This window comes from Moschus berezovskii, chromosome 20 (genome assembly GCF_049115385.1).
Source record: "Moschus berezovskii isolate FMDL1 chromosome 20, NW_MosBer_1.0, whole genome shotgun sequence".
In the NCBI taxonomy this organism is placed as follows: domain Eukaryota; kingdom Metazoa; phylum Chordata; class Mammalia; order Artiodactyla; family Moschidae; genus Moschus; species Moschus berezovskii.
The window spans coordinates 69684837-69709771 of NC_142479.1; the positions used below are offsets into that span (position 1 = coordinate 69684837).

General features: G+C 55.2%; 1 protein-coding gene across 1 annotated transcript in view; it reads left to right on the top strand.

Moving 5' to 3' along the window:
• Positions 1-24935, top strand: part of LOC129538678 (uncharacterized) — a 162051-nt gene that overhangs the window by 130239 nt on the left and 6877 nt on the right. Inside the window, exons 5-6 of the mRNA XM_088829443.1 lie at positions 5573-5672; positions 6369-6436. Of these exons, the coding sequence (XP_088685569.1) occupies positions 5573-5636 (64 nt within the window). The 3' untranslated portion in view covers positions 5637-5672; positions 6369-6436. The remainder of the gene's footprint in view (positions 1-5572; positions 5673-6368; positions 6437-24935) is intronic.

Sequence of the window (24935 nt, forward strand, 5' to 3'; positions counted from 1 at the left end):
TGCTGCAACTTCTTTATTCATTCATCCACCGATGAGCGTCTAGGTTGCTTCCGTGTCCTGGCTACTGAAAATAGTGCTGCAGTGAACATTGGGGCACATGTGTCTTTTTGAATTACGGTTTTCTCAGGGTATATGTGGGCTTCTCAGGTGCACTAGTGGTAAAGAACCCGCCTGCCAAGGTGGGAGACATAAGAGATGCGGGTTCGATCCCTGGGTTGGGAAGATCCCCTGGAGAAGGGAGTGGCAACAAACACTCCAGTATTCTTGCCTGGAAAATTCCATGGATGGAGGAACCTGGTGGGCTAGAGTCCATGGGGTCGCAGAGAGTCGGACACAACTGAGGGACTCACACACACACACAGGGATACGGGCAGAAGTCCTGTGGCTCAAGTGTGAGTCATTGCTGACACCTGGAAGGTCAGGTGAGACTTGGACTCAATAGAAGGTTTGGGGAGAGGCAGCTCAGGGGAGGTGTTGCGGGTGGGACAGCAAAGATTAGCTAAGATGCCTGCAGATAAGCTAAGTCCTGTGGCAAGGCTGGAGAGAGAAGAGGACCCCCAGGCAGATGGCCTCTGATTCTAGGTCTCCACGATAAAAAGAAGGCAGTGGAAACCACTGCCAGTGGCTGGGCGGAGTCTGAGCTCACTGGCATTTTAGGATGATAAACTGGAGAGTTTTGTAGAGTGGACTGGAAAAAGTCTGAAGTCAAGGCGTTCAGGTAGGGGGTTATCGCAACCGTGGAAGGCAGAGTAACAGGTTGCATTCTGCTTCTCCCCTGGAGCCAGAGGAGCTTGGTACAAATGTTGACTCAACTACTCATAGCCACCTGACCTTGGGCAAATGTTAAATCTTTCTGTACGTCAATTACCTTATCTTTCTTAGAGGAATACTAATATTCCTTCATTCAACCAAAAGGTATGATACCCATATCGTACGTATCATTCAGTGTGTGCTGTTCATACAACGGAGAACAAAACAGACAGGCTCTCTGCACCCCAGGATCTAGTAGCGGAGGCACCACTGAAATGAAATAAACACAGTCGCTTCCGATGGAGTCAGGTGTGCCGCGCAGGACGCCGCTGAGTTGTGCCACTTGGGTGGCCGTGGAATAAGGCCGTCATGGGGAATGTGCTCTTGGAGAACATGCTGTCCGAGCAGCAGAGACTTCGGAAGTTAAGGGAGGTGGTTCCACTAAGGAAACAGGCACAGGTGCAAAGACCCCGAGGCACCAAAGAGCTTGGAGCTTCTCAGCCCAGAAATAGAGCCGGGGATGGTGAACGTGGTGAGAAGGGTTACCAGAGGAGGGAATACCACATGTGAAGGGCAGGGACACAGTTGACCATAGACAACATTATTATTATGGGAACATTTTGGACCGAGGTTGTCATGGCCACGGGGAGGTAACAAAAGACAGACTGTGAACAACCTTAGCAGGAGAACCGACTGGAGACGGAGCGAGTAACTCAGCGTTGGGGCAGGCGGCTCAGACGGTAAAGCCTCCGCCTGAAATGCCGGAGACCTGGGTTCGATCCCCGGGTCAGGAAGATCCCCTGGAGAAGGAAATGGCAATCCACTCCAGTACTCTTGCCTGGAAAACTCCATGGATGGAGGAGCCTGGTAGGCTACAGGCCATGGGGTCGCAAAGAGTCGGACACGACTGAGCGACTTCACTGGTTCAGGGCAGGGCTGCGCATCTGGGTGATGGGGAGAGTTAAGCTGAACTCACTGAAGTGAGCAGCTCCCCAGGGGAGCCTGGCTGAGGGGGATGGAAGAAGTCCCATTCATCCTCGAGAATTTAAGATGGTTTGCCAGTCGGTGACCAGCCTGCCCTGTAGGCAGCTGGCACACCGGGCTTAGGGGAAAAGATTAGGCGCAGGGTTTCAGGGAATCTTTAAGGAGGAAGGGAAAGGGTGGCAAGTCAACTGGCTGGACCTGGGTGCTGACCAGAGTCCACGAGGATCCCAGGCCTCAGGCCCACATCCGCTCCCTCTTGTCCAGGCGTGTGGAGGGAAGCAGGACTCTGGCTTCCAGATCGGCCCCTGCAAGCTGCATCGTGGAGCTGGGGCTCTGTTTGCAGCCTGGGGTTGGGTAGCAGGCTCCGGGCAGTGGTAGGTCCTGAACTGAAACGCGGATGCTGTCAGAGAACCCTCTGTCTGTGACAGCGCAGGTATTCGGAAAATGCCACAGAGCAGGTCTACTGCGCCCTGGGGCTGCAGCCTGTCAGCGAGGCGAGGACTCCTGGTCAGGTACACAGGCCAGGCCAGCGCTGACCATGTCCTTCAGGGAAGTCTCAGGCTGCCTCTCAGATCACCCCAAGGCCCTGGGTGTCCAGGCCTGTCTGACTTCTGGACTCACCCTGGCCGTGCGGGTCCCAAGGGTGCCCTTGTTGAATTGCACCTCGAGCCTCAAACTTTGGATCAGGCTGGCAGCCGCCGACCCCCAATTTCCAATCCATTTTTTATTTCACAGGCCATTCTGCAAATTCCGTCTTGACTTTTTTTTGTTTTTAATGGCATGGATAGTTTCATTTCTGGTTTAAGATGATGACTATCCCTTGCATGTTTATTAGTTTCTAAACATGGCATTTTGCTTCTCTACCAAACAAAGCCTGTTCCTTTTCGACCCACAAACATGAGAACACAAATGACCCATCAACTTACTTACCTCAAGATGACAGCTGGTAACCTTTGCTTTCTTTTTCCAGATTTTTTTTCTTAACCTATGCAATTCTGTATTTTTTTTTTTTTTACAATAGTAGTAACAGCTAGCACTTATTTATTACTACTTACTATAGGCCAGGAAATAGGCTAGGCGGTTGAACACATGGTTTAATTTAGTACCAATGAGCAGCCTGTGAAATGGAGACCAGCACAGTCCTATTTTACGTCCTCAAGTAGAAATAACGTAACGATGGTGCCTAAGAGGCTTACTGGGGCAGCAGGCAGAGAAAGAAGGACTTTCCACCCCCGCAACCCCCGCCCTGCAGCAAGAAAATTAAAAGAAATGAATGAAAGTGAACGTGTGAGTCACTCACTCGTGTCCGACTCTTTTGCGGCCCCGTGGACTGTTCCCGCCAGGCTCCTCTGTCCATGGGATCTCCCAGGCAGGAACACTGGAGCGGGTTGCCATTTCCTCCTCCAGGGGGTCTTCCCAACCCAGGGATCAAACCCGGGTCTCCTGCATTGCAGGTGGATTCTTTACCATCTGAGTCACCAGGGAAGACTAGCAAGAAAATTAAATAAGTAAGGAAACTTTAATCCTAACCTGGAGACAAATCCCAGTAAAGATCTAGGTTAATTTTTCCTGTGGCTCTAACCGTCAAATTCGTGGTATGAATTTGCCAGATCAGATGGTATAACTGTCTTCTCTGGGCCCAGGTGGGGCGGATGCTTGGTACTTACACCCAAGGGGGCTGAGGGTGAGTGGTTGAACCTCAGAGGTGCTGCTCTGCCCTGCTAGGCGGTGTCACTTCCACACGAGGAAGGAAGAAGGTGGCTGCTGGGGCATCTGCCTGATCAGAATCGAGCCCAGTGTACCTGGGATGGAAGCAACCAAGTCGGGGCGAGTCCCTGAGCAGCAGCTGGGGGAGAGTCTTCGGGCTGGGGTGGGGGTCGGGGCGGGGATTCAAGAGAGGGTCTCAGGGAAGCCTGGCAAGTTGGCTGCCTGAAGCCAAACATAGCTGGACTTCTTAGTGTACCAAAAAGTTCCATCTCCTTTGTTGTTTTTGTTCTAAGTCTGTTCGAGAGTAGGGTTCTGATGCTTGCAACAGAGTCAAAACTAGCAAACTGACCCCTCAGTCAGAGAACTTGTTTAAATCTAGGGAAAAAAAAGACTGGCATGTTGGGCAATTGGAAGGAAATAAGTAAATTCAGGGCTGAATTAAGATTCTTGTGATCTTAGGTACTTTTATCTTTGGGGGTTCCTTCCTACCTGTAAAAGTCAATCAAATAATAATGATATTTTATGCCTTCATAAAAGGGTGACTATAACCCAGGCTGGAGTCATTGTTTTGTAGGCATTAATATTATTGTCAAAGCTCCTTCTGATTTTAAAAAGAAATTGCAACCCCCCCAAAAGTGTCATGAGACCTGGACTTGTGCCCAATGGGTGTGTTGGCCTTTGGTAGGTTCCTGGGAACTTCAACCCCCCTTTTTTAAAAACCCAGTGCCAAGACCTTAATCGGGACCCATCAGAATCACTGGGGATGGGACCCAGGTTTCAGTGTGATTTTCCAGCTGCCCGGGGTCGGGGAATGGTGATTCAGTGAGCAGCTGTGTCTGGGGACCCTCAGTCCCCTCCTCATCTCACCGTAGGATTTCAAGAAGACCCCCGCCCCTAGGTTCCCCTTCCCCCCTTCCCCACTGCCTGCTCCTGGCTGGATTGAGATGTCACGGGGGCAGGGTAAGTTTAGATCCACTTGTGTGCTGTTTCTCATCTCCCCTGGCAGGCCAGTTGGATTCATTTCCACTCACCCAGGTTTGAGCTTGATGGGTTTATCAGATGCTTTCCGCGTAACAAGCTGAACATGGGTTGGGCATCGGGGTGACTTTGAATAATTGCAGGGACAGGAACCCATTCTGGACACTGGGGTTGGAGCTGGAGAGGATCTTGCTGTTGTGTGCTGTGCTCAGTGGCTCAGTCGTGTCCGACTCTTTGCGACCCCATGGATGGTAGCCCACCAGGCTCCTCTGTCCATGGGATCCTCCAGGCAAGAGTACTGGAGTGGGTTGCCATTTCCTCCTCCAGGGGGTCTTCCCGACCCAGGGATCGAACCCTCATCTCCTGTAGCTCCTGCATTGGAGGGGAATTCATTACCAGTGAGTCACCTTGGAAGCCCCATCTTGCTGTTTTGCTTGCTTCTTTTCAATGAGTTTTCTGGCATGTGTGAGTTGCAACCCCACTGACCGTAGCCCACCAAGCTCCTCTGTCCATGAGGTTTTCAGGCAGGAATACTGGAGTGGGCTACCGTTTGCAGGGTTACCATTTCCTTCTTCAAGGGATCTTCTGAACCCAAGGATCAAACTCACTTCTCTTGTGTCTCCTGCACTGGCAGGGAGGTTCTTTTCCACTTGCGCCTCCTGGGAAGTTGGTCCTGAGATGAGTTCCTGGGTGTAGAGAGGAAGCCTACCCAACAAGCGTGTGTCGCCAGGGTTAGGGGAGGGGTGCTGGGACACTTAGCGACCCTGATCCGGTGGCTGCAGAGAACTGGCTCAGCCCTTGAACTCGGAAACTCTAGAAACGGGTGAATGATCCAAGCCCCACCATGATGTGTGTGCATCCAGCAAGGAACAAAACGCCACCCAAACAACGCTTTCTCTTGTGAGCAAAGGCTACAGGTTTTCTGTTTCAGACCTGACGGTGCTGTTTCCCCCCGTTTCTTTCTTCGCTCTGTTTTCATCTGCCAGCCTAAGGACCTCCAGTGATTTCTTTGAGCCTAATGATGGGGAAGCTGAGAATGGAGCTATTATTTTTAAACACCTTTTGAAATACTACTCTTCCTGGTTTCTGAAGTAAGTTGAACAGAAGTCGAATTTAAAGATTAAATATCTATCTTTTTTTTTTTTTTTTGCAGCAACAGCAACTACGCTGATAACTGTGCCCATTTGCTCAGGATTTCTGTGGATGGTGCGGAATAGCCTTGCTCTCTAGAAACCCACAAAGGAGTAAAATTGGTAAAAGCATAGCTAATATTTACTGAGTGCACATTAGGGGTTGGGCACAGGGCTAGGTGTCCCTTCTGTGCTATCTCATGCAATGAATCCAAACACGCCATAAGATGGGAACATGTGAAAACTCAGAAATAGCATCATAGGAATCGTTGAGCAAAAGGCTCCCCAACTCAGGACTGTGGCCACAGATGAGTTTTGTAGGCAAGGTCAACTGTGGATTTAAAACCCGGTGCTCTGGGACAGCCTGGAGGGGTGGGATGGGGTGGTTCAAGGTCTGAGGGAGGTTCAAGAGGGAGGGGGCGTATGTGTGCCTGTGGCTGGGTCGTGTTGACGTAGGGCAGAAACCAACACAGGATCGTAAAGCAACGATCCTCCGATTAAGCATAAATTTAAATGAAAAAACAAATGTCGTCTAATTTGAAAACAGTTACTATCATGTCATACCCATTGTGTCGTAGTTTATTCTCGGTCTGGTTTACCATGCTGATAACCTATATTTCTTTGAAGGTTTTCTTCAGTTTGTCACATACACGGTGGATTGAAAATGGATTTCTCCCTCTGTTCTGATTTCACACAGTTTTACTCTTTATTGAGGCCCGAGATACCCCTGTGTCCCTGGGAGACTGAAATTGTGTCTGAAGCTTGAAGTTGAGTGTTGTGGTCCTCTTCCTTGCTGTAAATCTCCCCTTCATTTTCCAGGTGAAATCAGAGGCTTGTGGCTGACCTGAATAGATGCTTCGAACCAAGAAAGCAGGACAAGATGAAAGGTGAGCTGTACCCCAAAATCAAGGTATGGCCACAACCCCGAAGCGCCTCTGGCTTTGGGGGTTCTTCTCCTTCCATGTTATACCTGGTCATCTGGGTATCCCTACATGCCTGGGTACCAGCCCTGAGTGGTGACTGGCAGGCAGGAGCCATCAGAGAAGGTCCCGAGACACAGGCTGATAAATTCTAACAGTCGTCACGATTAATTCAGGCCAGGCTCTGCTCTCACAGTCTACTCTCACGGACCCCCTCTCACTTCTTACAAGCCAAACCGATCAGTCATGCTGTACCCAGCCTGCAGGGAGGAAACTGAGAGCCTGTCGTTTTGCCCAGGCTGCACGGTTACTTAGCAGGGGAGCCAGAATTCAAAGCCAGAGCCAGCACCGGTGCGCTGTGGTCTCTTTCTGTTCCGAGTGACAGTGGATTGTCCCAGTTGCCCGCCTCCCAGGCGGCGCTCGTGGTAAACAACCTGACTGCCAGTGCAGGAGACGTAAGAGACGTGCATTCGATCCCTGGGTCGGGAAGATCCCCTGGAGGAGACCCTGGCAGCCCGCTCCAGGATTCTTGCCTGGAGAATCCCAAGGACAGAGGAGCCTGGCGGACTGTAGTCCATAGGGTCGCAAAGAGTTGGACGCAAGTGAAGTGACTCAGCACGCACGCGCGCTCCAAGACTGAACTGTCACCACCCCCGCCTCTGTGCTCCCCCCACTGTCTCCCCACATGCCCGCCTGTGTGCCTCGCCTTCTCCAAACCCCCCGCCCAGAGGACCCCGTGGCCGTGGTGCTCCCCACCGCTGGCACACCGTCTTGCTTCCAGGCCTTCACCGGGCCGCCCTGCCTCCCCTGCTGGGGCCTGGAGGGCCGGTGAGGGTGCGGCAGGGCGTGTTTGCCGGCACTGGGGGGTCTCGTGTGTCCCACCCCCTTTGTCGCTGCTCATGGTAGGGTCTGCTCAGACGGGGTGCTCAGACCATGGTGTGGATTACCTGGCGGGAGGATGGGCCTAGGAGGGAGAGTCCGTGGCTTACACTGTGCTTTAGCTGCTGTCTGGGCTCGGGTGACTGGCAGGCTGTGTGTGGGCGGTGGGGGCGGGCAGGGTTAATGAGTGACTCCAGGGGATTTCCAGGTGAACTGTGGGCACAGCCTTTGAGAACAGAGCTCTCCGCCTGAGCCAGCCCTCTCCCTTCCCTTCCCTGGGTGACCGCCCCCCGCCGCCCCGCCGGCCTGAATGCAGTTCACTGTATGAGAGGCACAGCCTCTCTGCCCTGTTCTGATGGCAGTGATGCCCTCATTCACTAATTCACTCACTCGTCCGTGCATTAATTCACTAATTCACTCACTCATTCACCGAACAGACCCTTGTTGGGTGTCTGCTGTGTGGTAGGGCAGTTGTAGGCAGAGAACACCACCCTGCTCTCACGAAGCTTGCCTTCCAGTGCGGGGCAGGGGAGGGTCTGTAAGAAGCAGCAGGTGTAATAAATAAGTAGATTGTCTAGTACAGAAGAAGGTGATAGGGACCGTTAAAGAAGAAATAGGGGCCATTCGAGTGTGCTGCTAGGCGGGGAGGGGAGGGCAGGGAGAGGACTCGAATAGGGCGGACGCCTCACTGGAAGCTGACGTCCGAGCACACACCTGGGGGAGCTGAGGCGGGAAGAGCCGTCTGCGGGCAGCAGCTCCGTCAAGGCCAAAGCAGGGGTCGGCCTGGGGTCTGTGGACAGGACTGCCGCTGGGGGCGGGGCTGAGTGCCTGGGGCTGGGGCCAGGCCAGGGGAGCCTGGGGGCGGGCGGGTGGGCATTCCCCCTGAGGGCGCTGGGAGCCACGGCAGGAGCCAGAGAGGAGGCAGGCCGGGAGTCCCCTACCAGGGGCTCAGTCTCAACAGCTGTGCCCGCCTCACTCAGCAGAGGCCCTTGCGTTGGGGTTGGGACTTCACACGGGGGTCAGACCTCCCCATCCCTGCAGAGGGCTGCCCCGGGGATCACTCCGGCCGGCCGCAGACTGGGCAGCAGAGACTAGAAGTGGCAGAGGAGAAGAAAAGGAGACGGAAGCAATCACAGGACTGGGGCTGTCAGTACGCACACTCCTGATAGTGTGGATGAGATAGGTGACTAACGAGAACCTCCCATGGAGCTCGGGGACCTGTGGTCGGTGTTCCCTGGGGACCTGAATGGAAAGGAAACCCAGAAACACGAGCATAGGACGTCTCTGGGGGCACAGCAGGTGTGCGTCCGTCTGCCAGTGCGGGTGAAGAGGCTTCCATCACTGGTCCGGGAACATTCCCCATGGCGCAGAGCAGCTGGGCCCATGGGCCGCAACTACTGAGCCCACATGGCGCAGCTGCTGTTACTCTTTACTTTTGGCTGACCTGGGTCTTCACTGCTGCACGGGCTTTGCTGTAGCTGCCGTGAGCCGGGGCTCCTCTCTAGCTGCCACATGGGGCCCTCTCATCCTGGTGGCTTCTCTTGCTGCAGAGCTTGGGTCTAGGGCTCCCGGACTTCAGTCCTGGAGGACTTCAGTCCTGGAGGGCTTAGTTGCTCCACGGCATGTGGAATCTTCCCAGAACAGGGATTGAACCCATGTCCCTCTTCCTGGGCAGGCAGATTCTTAACTGCTGGACCACCAGGGAAGTCCCTGGAGACACTTTCTCGCCCATCACCTTGGACTCCTTTACTTCCAGACCCAGTGTCCCTGGGAGATGTAGGCAGATGGCCCAGTGGCCGGGTCTGTGGAGCAGTAGTCACAAACAGTAATATTAGAATATCGCCCACTCACATGGATTTAGCAGACTTCCTCTCAGTGAGCCGTCTGCTCACCGCCTCTGAGCCCCGGAGGCTCCTGCGTGAAGTCATCAGGAGGAAGACCTGTTTTTACAGATGAAAAATCTGACACCCCGGGGGGCGGACAGGCTCTTTGCCTGGGTCCATCCATCATGTGTGTGTGTGGCAGGTAGCGGAGAGGTGCGGATGCTAGAATGATGATTCCTGCCGTAACTGTGATTGAGAGGGAAGCCAGGCGCTTGCAAAGAACCAAGCAAGTCCCAGTTCTGAGCGGCCCTGGGGATGACCTCACTCGGGGCGGGGGGGACAGGAGCCATCCAGAGGACGCGGCGACGGAACTTCCCCTTGGGGCCCCAGTCTGAGTCACCGTGGCTCTGGCCCCTGCCTTGGGCCACATTCCCCAGGCCTCCCACTTCACCCCGGGACATTGCAGTCACCGGCCAGGCCTCATGACTCACGCGGTCCCCTGAGCCAGCCGCCAGAGGTGGAGTCTGTCCCTTCCCCTCTGGCCTCAGTCCGCTCTGGGCCAGGGATGCAGCTGTGATGTGCGGGACGTGTGTGTGGCGGGGAAAGCACCTCGCCCTCTTCAGGGGTCAAGCCAAAGCTGCAGCGGCAACCAGTGGATCTCAAGATGCAGTTTGGAAAGTCTGGAGTGCTCCGTGGAGCGCAGACAGCTTGCAGCCCGAGCTCTCGGAGCCCTCGGGGGTGATTCAGCTAACCATACCTGAGAGGTGAGGGGTAAACAAAACTCCCCAACAGGGAGCCCCACTTTGGGGGGCCCCCATCTAGACAAACGAGTTCACCTAGAAGGCCAGCAGTGGGCAGGGTGTCGGGTTTCCCCCCACACACCCAGAGCTGTCTCCTGTCCTTGCCCCTCCTCTGTGCTGCTCATCTTCTCAGGATGGAAATCGCGTCATCTTTCCTCAATCTGTCAGTCTCACACCTGCGGATAGCCCCTGGCCGGGAGACAGCCAGTCGCTCTCCAGTTTGATGTCATCTCTGTTTACCGTCTGTTTTAGAAACCAGGTAGTGGGAGGGACTTTTTGAGAATGAAAAAAAAAAAAAATGTAAATCCCCAAACTATTTCAGTGAGGTTTTTCTTTTCTATTTTTTTTAAACTGTTGTGTTTTATTTTCATATTTTTCCTTTTCCCTCTTTGTCTTTTTAATTACAAAAAAAAAAATTATTTTGTAGGAGAGACCATGCATGAGTGGGGGCAGAAAGATGACCCAGAGATGTATGAGTTTCTTTTCCCCGGGTGAGTGTTATCGGAGGTCTTTCTGGGCGATTCTTCCTAACAGGTTTACTGCAGACCCAGCACAGGAGCCTGCCTCCAGACCGTGGGCTCGGTGGCCAGCGCTGCCCCCACTATGACATAGGGAGTCGGGAGCGTGTCATCACCCACAGGACTCCGTTTCCCTGTTACTCCCCAGAGGGAAGCTGACGTCGCCTCACAGTTTTGCCCTTTGGTTCAGCAGTTCTGGAATTTTCCACTTCTAGTCTGTCTCCAAAGAGGGTCGGGAAGGTCAGAGAGGGCTGTTAAAGGTCAAAGGTGATGCCAGCTCCCCCGTCCTCGGGCCTGGATGCACACCTGTCGGGCCCTCCCTCCGGACTCCTGGTGGGTCTCCGTGGCGACTCGCTGAGCTGTCCTGGGTGTGGGGCGGGGAGCGGGAGGGCTGGAGGCTGGGTACCAGGGACGCTGTCTGCCCTAAACCGTGAGGGTCGGCCGCAGGGGGCCCCGCAGACCCATGCACAGAGACGGCGTGCGTGTTCCTCAGCCGAGGTGGGAGAGCTGGTGCGAAGCTCCGCTGACTCACTCTGCCGGAGACGACAGAGGGGAAGTGAATCACCTCGGCCCTGAGCGAGCACTCCTAAGGCCAGGCCGCCAGCACCTGTCTGGGGCGCGGTTAGCTACTCACGCTGCCAGTCAGGGTGCCATGGGAACCCGCTGTGGGTCGCCTGACTGCTCAGGGCTCCCTGCTTCAGGCTCCTTGCCCGCCTGACCCCGTGTGCTGAAGAGGCTGTGGACTTCTTAGTCCTCAAGCTTCTCCTGAGGGGCCCCTCAGGGTTCAGAGTCCACAGAGGCGGGGTGAGGGGAAACCATGGTTGGGAGATCGGCCTGAATCTGGATCCCCGCGGCTGCCACCTCCGGGGATCTGGTTGCGGGCTTGGTCAGGCCTGCCGGGCATGGCTTCGGGCACTGTGGGCGCCCCACGGAGGGAGACCTCTGCCGCCTCCCAGGGCGCCCCCTGACCCGGGGCTGTGACATCGGGCCCTGCTGCCCTGTGACCCCAGAAGAGGGGTACTGTTCTTGCTGCATTCTGCTCCGGGGCAGCTGACCCCGGAGGAGGCTGCTGGGCACAGCTTAGGGAAACAGAGGGTGCTTCTGGGGAATGTGGGAGTGCCCGAGCGTGTGAGTCCAGTGAGGCAGCGAGGCGTTCAGGTCAGCTCCACTCTCTCCTCTCCTCTGTGCCCAGAAAAGTACACGGTGCACAGCTTCTCCTCCCAGGCTCCCAAGAGTGTGCGTCATGCTCTTAGGGGCAGCACTGCCCGGGCACAAGCCATGCCTGCCTCCCCCCACCGCTCCCAAAGGCAATGCCCTTCCCCTTCCTCCCTCAAGCAGGTGGACAGAGGTTGATGGAATGGGAAGAGGTGGGAACTTCAGTGAGTTGGGCTCCCGGCGTCCAAAAAGGCAGCAGTGCCCAGGCATCCCCTTGCTATCTAGTGCCACTTGTGTAAAGCCCTGGGCTTCCCAGGTGGTGGTGCGGTAAAGAACCCGTCTGCCAGTGCAGTCCACACGGGTTCCATCCCTGGGTCAGGAAGATCCCCTGGAGGAGGAAATGGCAACCCATTCCAGTATTCTTGCCTGGAGAACCCCATGGACAGAGGAGCCTGGCAGGCTGCAGTCCATGGGGTCGCAGAGAGTCGGACACGACTGAGCGACTATAGGGTCACAGAGAGTCGGACGCGACTGAGCGACTAAACAGCCCCAAAGTCCTGGTGGGCAGCATTGGGAGGCTGGGGCCACCGTCGCCCTGGGCTGTTGACCGAACCCCGGGGCTTGTACTCCCTGGGTGGCCCTGAGCGAGTCATGGAGTGGCTCCAGCAGAGTTTCCCCGTCTGGGAAGTGGGGATCGTTACACCTGTCCTGCCTCCTTGACAGGCCAGCTGAGATCACCAAGCACGGGACAGGCTCCAGGGGTGGGTGGTGGGTGGGGTGAGGGCCACCCAGCGTGGGGTTGAGACACTGAGGTGCTTACAGTGATTAGTGGTGAGGCAGGGCCTGAGGCCGGAGCTCCCCTAGGAGGATGACTTTGCAGGCACTCACCTGTGACTTAAGAGCTCCTGGGGCCTCCCACGGCTGATCATCCGTCACTGCCTGGTGGACGCGCTTTGTCTGGGCTCCAGCCACAACAGCCAGCCTGCCCTTGGCTGCTGCAGAAGGCTCCCCTGCCTTCTCTGCCTTTCATGGTGGGCAGGGCAGGAGCGAAAAGGGATCCAGGGCCTTATTGCTTAGGTTTTCCCCGAGGGACCTTCCGACTACACGTTTAGAAAGTCTAGTGGCCCTGAATCCCCTTCTCAGGCCACATAGTCGTTGGGATGCTGATTTTTGGTGCCATATGAGCTGTCCTGGTTTATCAGCAAAGAAGAGAGAGGCACATAGGATTATCAGACTTTGTTCAGTGTCCCAGCGGGTGCTTGGCAAATAGCTGTTGAGTACACAGGTCATCTAATTCTTAGTTTATGTTGCTTTGTAGTGTTTCATGCCTTCACTGAAAGGAGGGCTGTTGAGATTGAAGAGGGCACTCCTGATAGGGCAGTAAGCATCTATTTAGTGCCTTTGCACTACCCAGTTCAGTTCAGTTGCACAGTCGTGTCTGACTCTTTGCAACCCCATGGACCGCAGCACGCCAGGCCTCCCTGTCCATCATCAACTCCCAGAATTCACTCAAACTCATGTCCATTGAGTCGGTGATGCCATCCAACCATCTCATCCTCTGTCGTCCCCTTCTCCTCCCACCTTCAATCTTTCCCAGCATCAGGGTCTTTTCCAATGAGTCAGTTCTTCTCATGAGGTGGCCAAAGTATTGGAGTTTCAGCTTTAGCATCAGTCCTTCCAATGAACACCCGGGATTGATCTCCTTTAGAATGGACTGGTTGGATCTCCTTGCGGTACAAGGGACTCTCAAGAGTCTTCTCCAGCACCACAGTTCAAAAGCATCAATTCTTCGGCGATCAGCTTTCTTCACAGTCCAACTCTCACATCCACACATGACCACTGGAAAAACCATAGCCTTGACTAGATGGACCTTTTTTGACAAAGGAATGTCTCTGCTTTTTAATATGCTATCTAGGTTGGTCATAACTTTCTTTCCAAGGAGCAAGCGTCTTTTAATTTCTTGGCTTCAGTCACCATCTGCAGTGATTTTGGAGCCCCCCAAAATAAAATCTCTCACTGTTTCCCTTGTTTCCACATCTATTTGCCATGAAGTGACGGGACCAGATGCCATGATCTTAGTTTTCTGAATGTTGAGTTTTAAGCCAACTTTTTCACTCTCCTCTTTCACTTTCCTCTAGAGGCTCTTTAGTTCTTCGCTTTATGCCATAAGGGTGTTGTCATCTGCATATCTGAGGTTATTGATGTTTCTCCTGGAAATCTTGATTCTAGCTTGTGCTTCATCCAGCCCAGTGTTTCTCATGATGTACTCTGCACATAAGTTAAATAAGCAGGGTGACAATGTACAGCCTTGATGTACTCCTTTCCTGATCTGGAACCAGTCTGTTGTCCCATGTCCAGTTCTGACTGTTGCTTCCTGACCTGCACGCAGATTCTCTGACTCTGTCTGACCTCTCTCTGCTAAACTGTCTCCAGTTTCTCCATCTTCATTCCTCGAAAGAGATCAAACTATCCTTAACCCTCACACCACCCTACAATCCTGGTAGCAGAACTTTATTTATATCTGTACTAGTTTCCTGGGTCTGCTGTAACAAATTACCGTCAACTTGGTGTGTGTTTGTTCGTTTGTTTTAAATACACACATTTATTCTCTTGCAGTTCTGGAGGCCAGAAGTCTGAAATGAGTCTTAGGGGCTAAAATCTCAGGTTGTTGCCATCAAAGCTGGCTCCTTGAGGAGGCTCCGGGGGCGGGGGGTGGGATGGAGGGTGGGGGGCAGGAGTGGTCCAAGCCTCGCGCAGCTTTTGGAGGCTGTCGGTACACCTGGAGCGGCAGCCACGTCACCCTACCCTTACCTCTGTGGTCCTGTCGTGTCTTCCTGTCTGGAGTTAAATGCTCCTCTGCTCCTCCCTCGTGAGGACACCTGTGATTGCGTTTAGCGCTCACCCGGATAGACCAAGGCCATCTCCCCTTTTTAACATCCTTAGCTTAATCCTGTTTGCAGAGGCTCCTTTGCCACATAAGGTAGCATTTATAGCTTCCAGAGATTACCATATGTCTGTCTTTTGGGGGAGGTGGGCATAAGGTGTGTCATTATTGACATGTTACCATGTCCCTGGGGCTTCCCTGGTGACTCAGATGGTAAAGAATCCACCTGTAGGGCAGGAGACTCAGATTCAGTCCCCGGTTCTGGGAAGATCCCCTGGAGGAGGAAATGGCTACCCACTCCAGTATTCTTGCCTGGAGAATCCCATGGAAACAGGAGCTTGGCGGGCTACATTCCATGGGGTCACAGAGACTCGGACACGACTGAGAGACACAACAACTGCATCCAGGACTGTTATCTTTTTTTAATAAGATTTTTATATGTGGGTCATTTTTAAAGTCTTTATTGAATCTGTCACAGTACCACCACCATTGTTGCTTGATGTTCTGGTTTTCTGGCCACCAGGCGTGTAGAATCGTAGTTCCCCCACCAGGGATCGAACCCGCACCCCCTGCATTGGGAAAGCCAAGGCTTAATTAACCACTGGACCCCCCAGGGCAGTCCCTGCATGACCGTTTTCTTATAATAAATCCCTGTAAGTGGAAGTAAAGGTTGAAAGGGCAAAACTTACCATCGGATGAAATGTTTGGAGCAAAGCATTCAGAGTTAAATGGGTTGAACTGGTGTCTTTTGACTGCTGTCCCTTTAAGAGCCCTTCTGGAGGCGGATCAGATGGGGAAGGGGGCCACTGAGTCGGGGGCTGGGTGGTGCGGCTGTGGATTGAAAGCCCCCGGTACAGGAATCATTTAAAGTTAGCCTCTAGGAAGCTCAGGGCTAATGAGATAATTCCCATTAGGAGAGGAAGGAAGTGAAGGTGGCCTGACATCCCTTCTGTCTCTAATTTATGTGATTCACTGAGACCTCCCCGTCTCCTACCCAGACCGCCCCCCTCCGTCCGGCTCCACTGTCCACCCTTGTTCTGCCAGCCGGGGCTGTGGTTTCTGGCAAGTCCCACAGTGCCAAGGAACCTGGGACGGATGCCTTCCACCCAGACGAGGCGTTCAGGCTCTTTTCTGGGTAGTTAAGCCAGAGGATCTGGGCTTTGCCCGTTTCTTCTCTTTTCCCAGAGCCTCACCCAGCTCCCCTCCACCTCCACCCCTGCCCAGCTGACGGGAATGAGGACTGGTGTCTCTGGGAGCGAAGAGAAGAGAAAAGCTTCCAACAGAACACAGGCCGGCTCCAGGGGCGCTTGGAGGCCAGGCTGCCAAGATCCTGTTTGCTCCCCTCCCCCCGTGCCCCTGTACTTTTAGAGGGAAGAGAGAGAGAAAAAAAAAAAGGGAGAGAGAGAACACGAAAGAGATCCTTCCTGCTTTGCTCCGCTGCCTGCACTCGCGGTCAAAGCTCTCTCTGCAAACATGAAAATCCAGTTTGCGTCTGTAATTAGAAAAGTGTGAAGTAACCGAAGAAGGTTCGGGTTCTTTCAGGTTCCATCAAAACCTGGAAACACATCTGGGTTTTAGGAGAGGGAGACCCCGGCTCATCGCAGGCCTGGTGCCCTCAGACTTGGAGCTGGGGGGACATGCCGCCCCCACCCCCGGCCCAGGAAGGGTCTCTGGTGCGTGGAGGAGGGAGGTGGGCCCTTCCTTGCCCCTGGTTTCAGCCCTTCGTCCTCTCGTCCTCCCCAAGGGAGGCCATGAGGTGGACTGTTCCGAGGCAGGGCCAAGGGCCAGAGCAGGGCTGGCCCTGGGGACAGCCAGCGGCCCTGCTGCACCGTGTGGGTGGCCTGTCCTGTGAGCCTGCGGCCTGACCTCCCGGCCCCTCCTCGAGCCCAGCTGCAGGCTTGGGTGGCAGCCTCGGCCTGCCGTGGCTGTGGGGTGCAGAGACCCCGCTTCCTTATCCCCTCAGCACCCGCATCACACGCCGTGCAGGCTGGGCTGGGGCTGGGGCACACCAGGAAGGGTCTGAGGACAGCCGTGCCACTTGGGTTGGCTCTGCAGGCTGTGGCGTCTCTAACGGGAATGCGACAGAGGCAGACAAACCAGGGGTTTGAGGAAGACAGCACACGTGCGAAAAGCCTGAGAAATGCAGAGGAAAGACGTACAAGCTAAAGGCAGAGGGCGTCTGTACCTTCATCCATCCATGCGTGCGTGCCCAGTCGTGTCCGACTCTCTGTGAGCCCATGGACTGTAGCCCGCCAGGCTCCTCTGTCCATGGGATTTTCCAGGGAGGAATCTTGTAGTGGATTGCCATTTCTTTCTCCAGGGGATCTTCCCGACCCAGGGATTAATCACAGGTCTCCTGTGTCTCCTGCTTTGCAGGAGGATTCTTTACCATTGAGCCATCAAGTGTCTGTACATTTCACGATTAAACAATGGCAACGCTGGGGTCCCCGGTGGCCTCAGCTGGGCTGGGATCAAATGTGCAGCCCCTGGACTGTCCGTGGCCGTGTTCGCGGCGGGGCTCCCCTGGAAACAGCTCTTATCACCCGCTCGTGACCCCTGGCTCGCTTGCCAACTCCCTGCACGTGGAGTCCTCGGGCTTTTAGGGGCAGATGAGGGAACATGGAAAGAGGTAAGGGTTCCTCTCGATGCCAGAAATGACTTTGTTGACTTAAAAAAGGAGAAAAGCAGTGATGGACAATCAAGCTGGCGTTTCAGACGCCTCTCACGTCTGGTCCACACCAGGGGTGTAACCAAGGTACCTGCTTCTTCTTCCAGCCTTGAAAACGTGCTCCCTGGATTCTTTTTTTAAAAATATTTATTTCGCTGCACTGAGTCTCCGTTGCGCCTGCAGAATCTGTAGTTGCCGCGTGTGGGATCTAGTTCCCCAACCAGGGATCGAACCCGGGCCCCCTGCGTTGGGACTGCAGTCTTAGCCACTGGAGCACCAGGGACGTCCCCTAGATTCCTTCACAGAGACAATCCTACAGGGAAATATGGTAAAAAGACAAGCACTACCTTTTGAGCCTCAGTCCTCAGGCCCCTACCGGAGAGGCGGTATGAGCGTAACTCCTGCTTTGCAGGTGGGTTACAGAGCATGGCGGTGACGTGCCTGGGACTCTGAAAGTGAACCTCGATCTGACTCCACATCATTAAGCAAAGCATCTCCAGGGCCATGTGCTTCCTGGACTTCTCCCTGTTGGTGGGATCGAGGCTTTCCCAGGTGGCACTAGTGGTAAAGAACCCGCCTGCCGCCCGGGAGATGTAAGAGATGCAGCGTTCAATCCCCGGGTCGGGAGGCCCCCCTGGAGGAGGGCATGGCACCCCACTCCAGTGTTCTTGCCTGGAGAACCCCGTGGACAGGGTAGCCTAGCGGGCTGCAGTCCACGGAGGGTCGCGAAACAGACACGACTGAATTGACTTAGTGCGCAGGCCTGCCGCTGAGCTGCAAGCGGCTCACTTGGTTCCCTCCTCGGTCCATTCGTGTGCCTTGTCAGGGCTGCACACTGAGCCGGGTGCTGTGCACGGAAAGAAGAACAGCCTGGCCGCACGGTGCAGCTGCCAGGCCCACGTGGAGCCGAGGAAGAGTGGGGAGGCACCCAGGCCACCACACCTTAAGCGCGCGTGCTCTTCCTCTCCAGGCCAACGGGCGGTCCAGAACCAGACTGGCTCAGAGGTCCCTCTGGGTCCTCACGCAGGTGGATTCTGGGCGCTTGAACATCAGGGTAGACAGTAGAGTCCGACCGGGACTTTAGGGGCCAAGTGTGGGTAACTGTCTGTCTAGGAACCGTCAGTCTCTCCCTCTCAAGGAAAGAGTGTAGTGAACACCCTGCTCTCTGGAACACCCCCTCCCTGGTATGATTCATGGAGAGGGTCACCTCCCAAGTAGGTGTTTCTCTGCCCCCAGGCCCCCATCTTGCAGCAGGGCCAGGACACTCCGGGGCCCACTCCCCTCGTCTCCGTTGTTAAATGGGCCACCTGGAAAAGTGAGAGAGCAGAAGGCCCTTGTGATTGGCCGTTAGGCGGCCCCCGAGGGACATACTGGGTGACAGATAAGCAGAGGACAGAGGAGGCTGGGACTGGGGTCCCAGTTATCGTAAAGTCCATCTTTGGGAACAATCCCCTGCGGATAAACAAGAGATCCGGGCCGGCCGGTTCGGAAGGGTCTTTGATCCACCTAGAAGTTAATGCTTTTCCGTGGAGAACCACAGAGCGCCCCACCCAGGGCCACGGAGATAACAGGCGGGCGCAATCACCCACCAGCGGCCTCTTGATAATGCCCGGTTTTATTGAGGTCTGGTTTTCACCCAATGGGAACACATCCGGGGAGCATCAAAGGGACGCCGCGTCACCTTGTGCAAAGAATCCCTCAGGGGTGTGCGTGTGGGGAAGGGTGTGTGCGTGGCTGTGTGTGTACAAGGCTGCCCGTTGGCAGTTGGCTTCCTAGAGATCAGAGGCCACCAGCTCCGCAGGGGCCTTGACAGGTCACGGACGCCATTCCCTTGTTGTTCTGGCCGGTCCGGCTCCTAAGACGTCTCTGCCAGTGTTGACTTAGCAGCTCACGTGGAAGAGCCGCCCCATGTTGTTGGTCCTGGACTCCGTTACAGGGGCTGTCTGAGGAGAATTTTAAGGGAGAGGTGCGGTGGATGTTCACAGAGGACAAAGCTTACTCGTTTGGGAGTCGCAGACTTGCTTCTCTGTTGTCTCTCAGAGGTGCAAGAATCAAACCCCAGTGATGCTGGGCTCACCTGGAAGAGTGAAGGAAATGGGGCATGGGGATGGTGGAAGAACTCATGGGATATAGAAGGTCATGTATTTGCAAGGGTGGATTGATGAACACAGTGGTTGAGTGTGGTCCTGTGGGAAAGGGCGTCTCCCCGCCCACCCCCGGGCAGTGCCTCTTGGCCCTCAGATTTCACCTGGGCAGGCAGGCTGCTGGGCCTCATGAGTGGACCCCTGGAGACAGAGGCAGAGAAATACTACCTTGCAAGCAGAACATCTGGAATCTTCCTAAAGCTTATTTCTCAATGAGTTTGCAAGAGTCGGGACATTAGCACATGAGGTTTACAGGCTGGAGGGAACCCAGAGGTTCTAGTTAAGTTCAGTTCAGTTGCTCTAGTTAAGAGTGAGATGCATTCCGACTCTGTGGGGAAGGGCAGGATGTAGAAAGGGAACATGGAAGCCTTGGAAATGGCCAGGGGGAGCCCCAAAGCCCTAGATTCTTTGCCCGGAAACCTGTTCAATGTCTCTGGGGACAGACCAGGCCCCTGAGCTCCTTTCCTCTTTGATAGCCCTGGTGCAGGGTGACTGGATTTCTCTGCTTTGTTCCAAGCAGGTGCATGAAGCGGACTGGTAGACTCCCAGGGAAGGGAAGGGCGGGAGCTGGGAGGCTCCATCCCCCTGAGCCTTCGCCTCTTAAAGGCCCACGGGGAGTTCGCCTCTCCTGTAGGGCAGCAGTCCTGACTCGTTTTGGCACGAGGGGCCGGTTTCCTGGAAGACAGTCTCTCCACGGACCCAGGTTGGGTGGGTGGATGGTTTGGGGATGATCCGGGCGTATTGCATTTATTGTGCGCTTTATTTCTGTTTTTGTTGCATCAGCTCCACCTCAGCCCATCAGGCATTTGATCTTGCAGGTTGGGGCCCTGCTAAGGGAGCCGGACGCACACCTGTTGCCCATCTTCCCATCCGGGTGGCTGGGCAGGGCGAATGCGGGTGGGGCCTGCTCATCCGGTGGCTGCGAGCCCCTCTCCTGTCCCTCCTCTTCTGTCCTCTCCTCTTTCTCTTCCCTCCTCACCCCCTTCCCAGCCTCTTTTTATTTTTTCCTTCCTCTTCCTCCTCCCCCCTGCTTCCCCCAGTGACATCCTGGACGTCACGATCTGGGCCAAAGGAAATAAGGAAACGCTTGGCTCAGCCTTTCGGCCAGGCAGGCTGGGGATGAAATAATGAAGGAAAAAGATGATCCCAGCAGGAGAGAGAACTTACACGTGACCGCATCCTTCTTTGCAAGAAGTCAGAGCATCAACCTGTTCAGCTCTGTCTCTTGCTCAGCGGCTGTCTTCCCCTTTGACCCTCTCCTCCCTTTCCTTTCCGACCTGAGCAGGGACTGCCAGCCCTTATTATCAGGACAGCTTTTGAGACGTGAAGTCTCTCCTTGCTCAGAGTGCATCCCTGTGGGAGGATTCTGGTTTCGGTGCCTGGGGAGTTTACCAATTGGATGCAGAATGGAGGCTCCCCGTTCCTAAACTGGCCCCACTGCAGGATCACCGTTTTTATGGAGACGATGCTTCTTGTCCAGTGAGTTCATGTTTATAGCGTTGGGTGGGAGCCGGCTCATTTTGTGCTGGCTTCATGAGTGGAGGAGGCTGAGGCTTTGTGTGATTATTCCTGGGAGACACCTTCCTGCAAGGCGTCCACCCTGTTCTGATGGGAAACAAGGTGACACAGCCACCAGGAATTCCACGCCAGCCAGTCAGCCGTCTGGCAGCTGGATGTGTGTTCCCAGGTCTGCCCTGGTGGCCTGGTGGCGGTTTCTGCCTCGGGGCGTCTTGCGTCCTGGCTGTTGTTGGGACTCAGGTGTATTGCTACATTCTTCTTCTCTCCTCTGGGCTCACTGGCCCTTTGCAATGTGCAGCGGTTCTCAGCACCCACCACCCATCGGAATCAGCGGCGCGGCTCTAACTTGCTGCCTCGTCCGGCCCTAAGTGATTCCGGCTTCCCCAGGCTGGGCCGAGCCCCAGGCATGGAAGTTTTGAAAACCTTGGTGCAGCTGAAGTCAAGAAAGGGCCGCACCTCAGGGGCAGTGACTGTCTGTTGGAGGGATTCTGCTAATGCCAGACACACGCCAGTGTCCGAGACGCTTTCAGTGGTCACACTGAGCGGGGCTGCTCCCGGCTTCTCGAGGTTGGAGGCCAGGGGTGTAGTCGAGCATCCTCCAGTGCCTCGGACTTCATCCCAGTGCCAGCCCCCCAACCCCAACCAAGAGCAGCCAGCAACCCTCTTCTCTCGGTCTGTGGGGAAGCAGATGCTGCACGCCCTGACTGACAAGCGCAGGTTCCTGTATGGAGCACGAAGATCATCACGAACGTCGTGGCTTGAAACCACACTCAGTTCTTCTCTTTCTTCGGCCCCTTTCACTGGGTCGAAGTCAAGGTGTCTGCAGGGCCGTTTTCCTTCGGGAAGCTCTCGGGAAGGGTTCCTTTCCCGGCCTTTCTAGCCTCTGGAGACCACCTGCTTCCCTTGCATCCTGCTTCCTGCCTTGAAACACTCCCTCCAGCCTCCTGCTTCTGTCATCACACCTCCTGCTCCTTCTTCTGTGTCACCCCCCCACTCCACTTCCCTACTAGGACACTTGTGAGCATACGTGTCCCCTCTCCCCAGTCATCCAAGACATGTGTCCCCTCTCCCCCAGTCATCCAAGACATGTGTCCCCTCTCCCCCAGTCATCCAAGACAATCTCTGCCTCTCAGGATCCTTGACTTGCTCACACCTGCGCAGTCTCTTTTGCTGTAGAAGGTAACAACATTCACAGGTTACAGGGGCGTTAAGGTGTGTCTTTGGGGGCTGATAGTCAGCATGTCAGGCTTCCCAGGTGGCACGGTGGTAAAGAACCTGTAGGCTGTCAATGCAGGAGAAGCAAGAGGCGTGGGTTGGATCCCTGGGTCTTGAAGATCCCCCGGAGGAGGGCACGGCAACCCACCCCAGCGTTCCTGCCTGGAGAATCCCAAGGACAGAGGAGCCTGGGGGGCTACGGTCCATGGGGTGGCAGAGAGTCAGACACGACTTGGGCTTGCATGCACATGCAAACAGCCTCTAACAGGGGCCCTCTTGCCACTACTGTTCTTCCTTTCCTGGTCCCCAGTTTTTCTCCAGGGCTTGTTCCACCTGTGGACTCTTGACATGCGTTCTACTTCTTTCCTGGGTGTTTTCAAAGAGGCAGGGTCTGAAGGGCAAGGCGTCATGTTGGAGTCCTGTCTAACCAGCTCCTAGTGGTCATAGCAACAGGCAGGGAAACATTGAGTGGGGAAAGATGGGGCGGGGGGGCCCGGGGAGGAGGGGACCTGGTCCTGGAGTTAGCAGCTACCTTAACCTGGAGAGTGATGCTGCGGGAGAGGCAGGGAAGCTGACACAGCGTCTCAACCACCATCAGCTTCCTAACCCCCCCACCCTGCCCCTGAGTCTGGGTTTCTAAGTGATCTTTCAGATCTCCAGGTGCCCGCTAATCTGCTGGCCCAGTGCCTTTCTCTGGGCTAACAGAGGTGTGTCTTTGGCCAAATACAAACGCTCGACCCAGAAGGGTTTGGTGTGGGGCAAGGGTGTGTCCGGCCCTGCTGAGGCTGGTCCTAACCTTATTCTCCTCCCCTGGGTGGAGGCTCTCATTTCCACCCTCCCCCCTCTGCCACCCCTGGCCCCCTTGGCTGGGTCTGTGGGGCTGGGATGAGCCGGGCGGTGAGGGGAGCGGTGGTGTGTTTGGCTTTTTGTTTTGCTTTGCGCATGCCTCCCGACGTTCCCCTCTGTGTTTAATGTCCCAGTGCCAAGTGCATGCGGTTGCCGGGAGACGAGAAGGAAGTCCCCGAGTGATTCACAGGCAGCAGCCAATTCATTTGCTCGCCGTGTGCGTCTCCCTGGGGAAAGGCCTTCTTTCTCCCTGGTCCTCTCCGGTTCAGCTCAGACGGCTGCTGGCGTCTGAGGAGGGGGAACATGGAAACCAGAAAGTTTAGCAGGACTTTGGGGCTGTTGGGGGCGTTTCGGGGTCCCAGGGAGAGTGTCTGGAGGAGAGACTTCTGGTCTCCCTCTTGGCCGTCTGGAGCCCCAGGGTGCCTCTGTGGAGGCTGCTGCGCTGGCTTTTGGGGAGCTGACTCCTGCCTGCAGACTCTCCTTCCGCACTACTCCTGCAGGCAAACGTCTTGAAGCATCTTCTCCCTCCCCAAGGCGCTTATGGTGACGTCCTGCTGTCTCTGACCGTCAGTGCCCTTCTCTCTGGCGTCATCGCAGCCCACACATCCCCACCCGGGGTTTAGCCCAAGCCCCCGGGAAGGAGAGCTCCCTCGCGCCAGGCTGAGCCGCAGCCTCGCAGGCCCGTGGGGGGTGGAGGGGCCTGTTGGCCCCCCTGCAGCCAGCGTCCTCCGTGCACGTCCCTCTGATGCTGAGGTCCTCCCGGCCTCAGGCTCGGTCAGTGCTGCCTCTGCTGTGGCCCACAGGAGTGGAGCGTTCTTGTCGGGTTTCTGTCTGCCTTCTCAGCACCTCAGCCCTTGTGATGCTTGTGAATGAGCAGATTTGCAGGTGATTTCTCATGGGCTGGTGGTGATGGAGCCAGAGACGGGGGGAGCCCAGATTTACCTGCATTCGTGCTGTGTGTGTGCTTAGTTGATCAGTCATGTCCGACTCTGTGCGACTCCACGGACTGCAGCCCGCCAGGCTCTTCTGTCCATGGGGACTCTCCAGGCAAGAACACTGGAGTGGGTTGCCATGCCCTCCTCCGGGGTATCTTCCCGACCCAGGGATTGAACCCGCATCTCCTGCGTTGGCAGATGGACTCTTTACTGCTGAGCCACCTAGGAAGCCCAACACTGCTTCTAAAAGCAGTATTTTAGTTAAGGGGGGGAAAAGGCCTATTTATACTGTTCAAGTTTCCCTGGTGGCTCAGATGGTAAAAAAATCCACCTGCCAATGCAGATCTGGGTTTGGTCCTGGAAAGATCCCTTCCCAACCCAGGGATCTAACCCAGGTCTCCAGTATTACAGGCAGATTCGTTACCAGCTGAGCCACCAGGGAAGCTCATGAATACTGGAGTGGGTAGCCTATCCCTTCTCCACAGGAACTTCCTGACCTAGGAATAGGAAAGGGGTCTCCTGCATTGTAGGTGGATTCTTTACCAGCTGAGCCACCAGGGAGGGTCTCAGCAATTTTAAGATGAGGAAGTGCCCTGAGGGCATTCCGTGGGACTCGGTGTATTTGTGGCTCAGAAACGGGGAGTTAGGTGGGTTAGTGGGAAGCCAGGAAAGCGTAAGTCCAAGTCCATCTTCACGTATTTATAGTCAGCAATGCAGAAGGGAAATATGTTAAATCGTATTTTTCCACTTCCTCCCCTATCTACTCTGGATCATCTCCTAATTAGTTGTTAAGGGTCTCCTGAGAAGCAGGCGACAGAGGATGAGATGGTTGGATGGCATGATGGACTCCACGGACGTGAGTTTGAGAAAACTCTGAGAGAGAGAGAAGGACAGGGAAGCCTGGCATGCTGCAGTCCATGGGGCTACAAAGAGTTGGACACGACTGAGCGACTGAACAGCAACCTGTGAAAGCAGAGGGGTGTTGCAGCTGAAGTGAACATCAGGCTTAAGGGCCGGATGCCTGTCATCCTGTACGGAGAAGCGTGGGCCTCTGTGCCTCAGTTTTTTCATCTGTAAACTG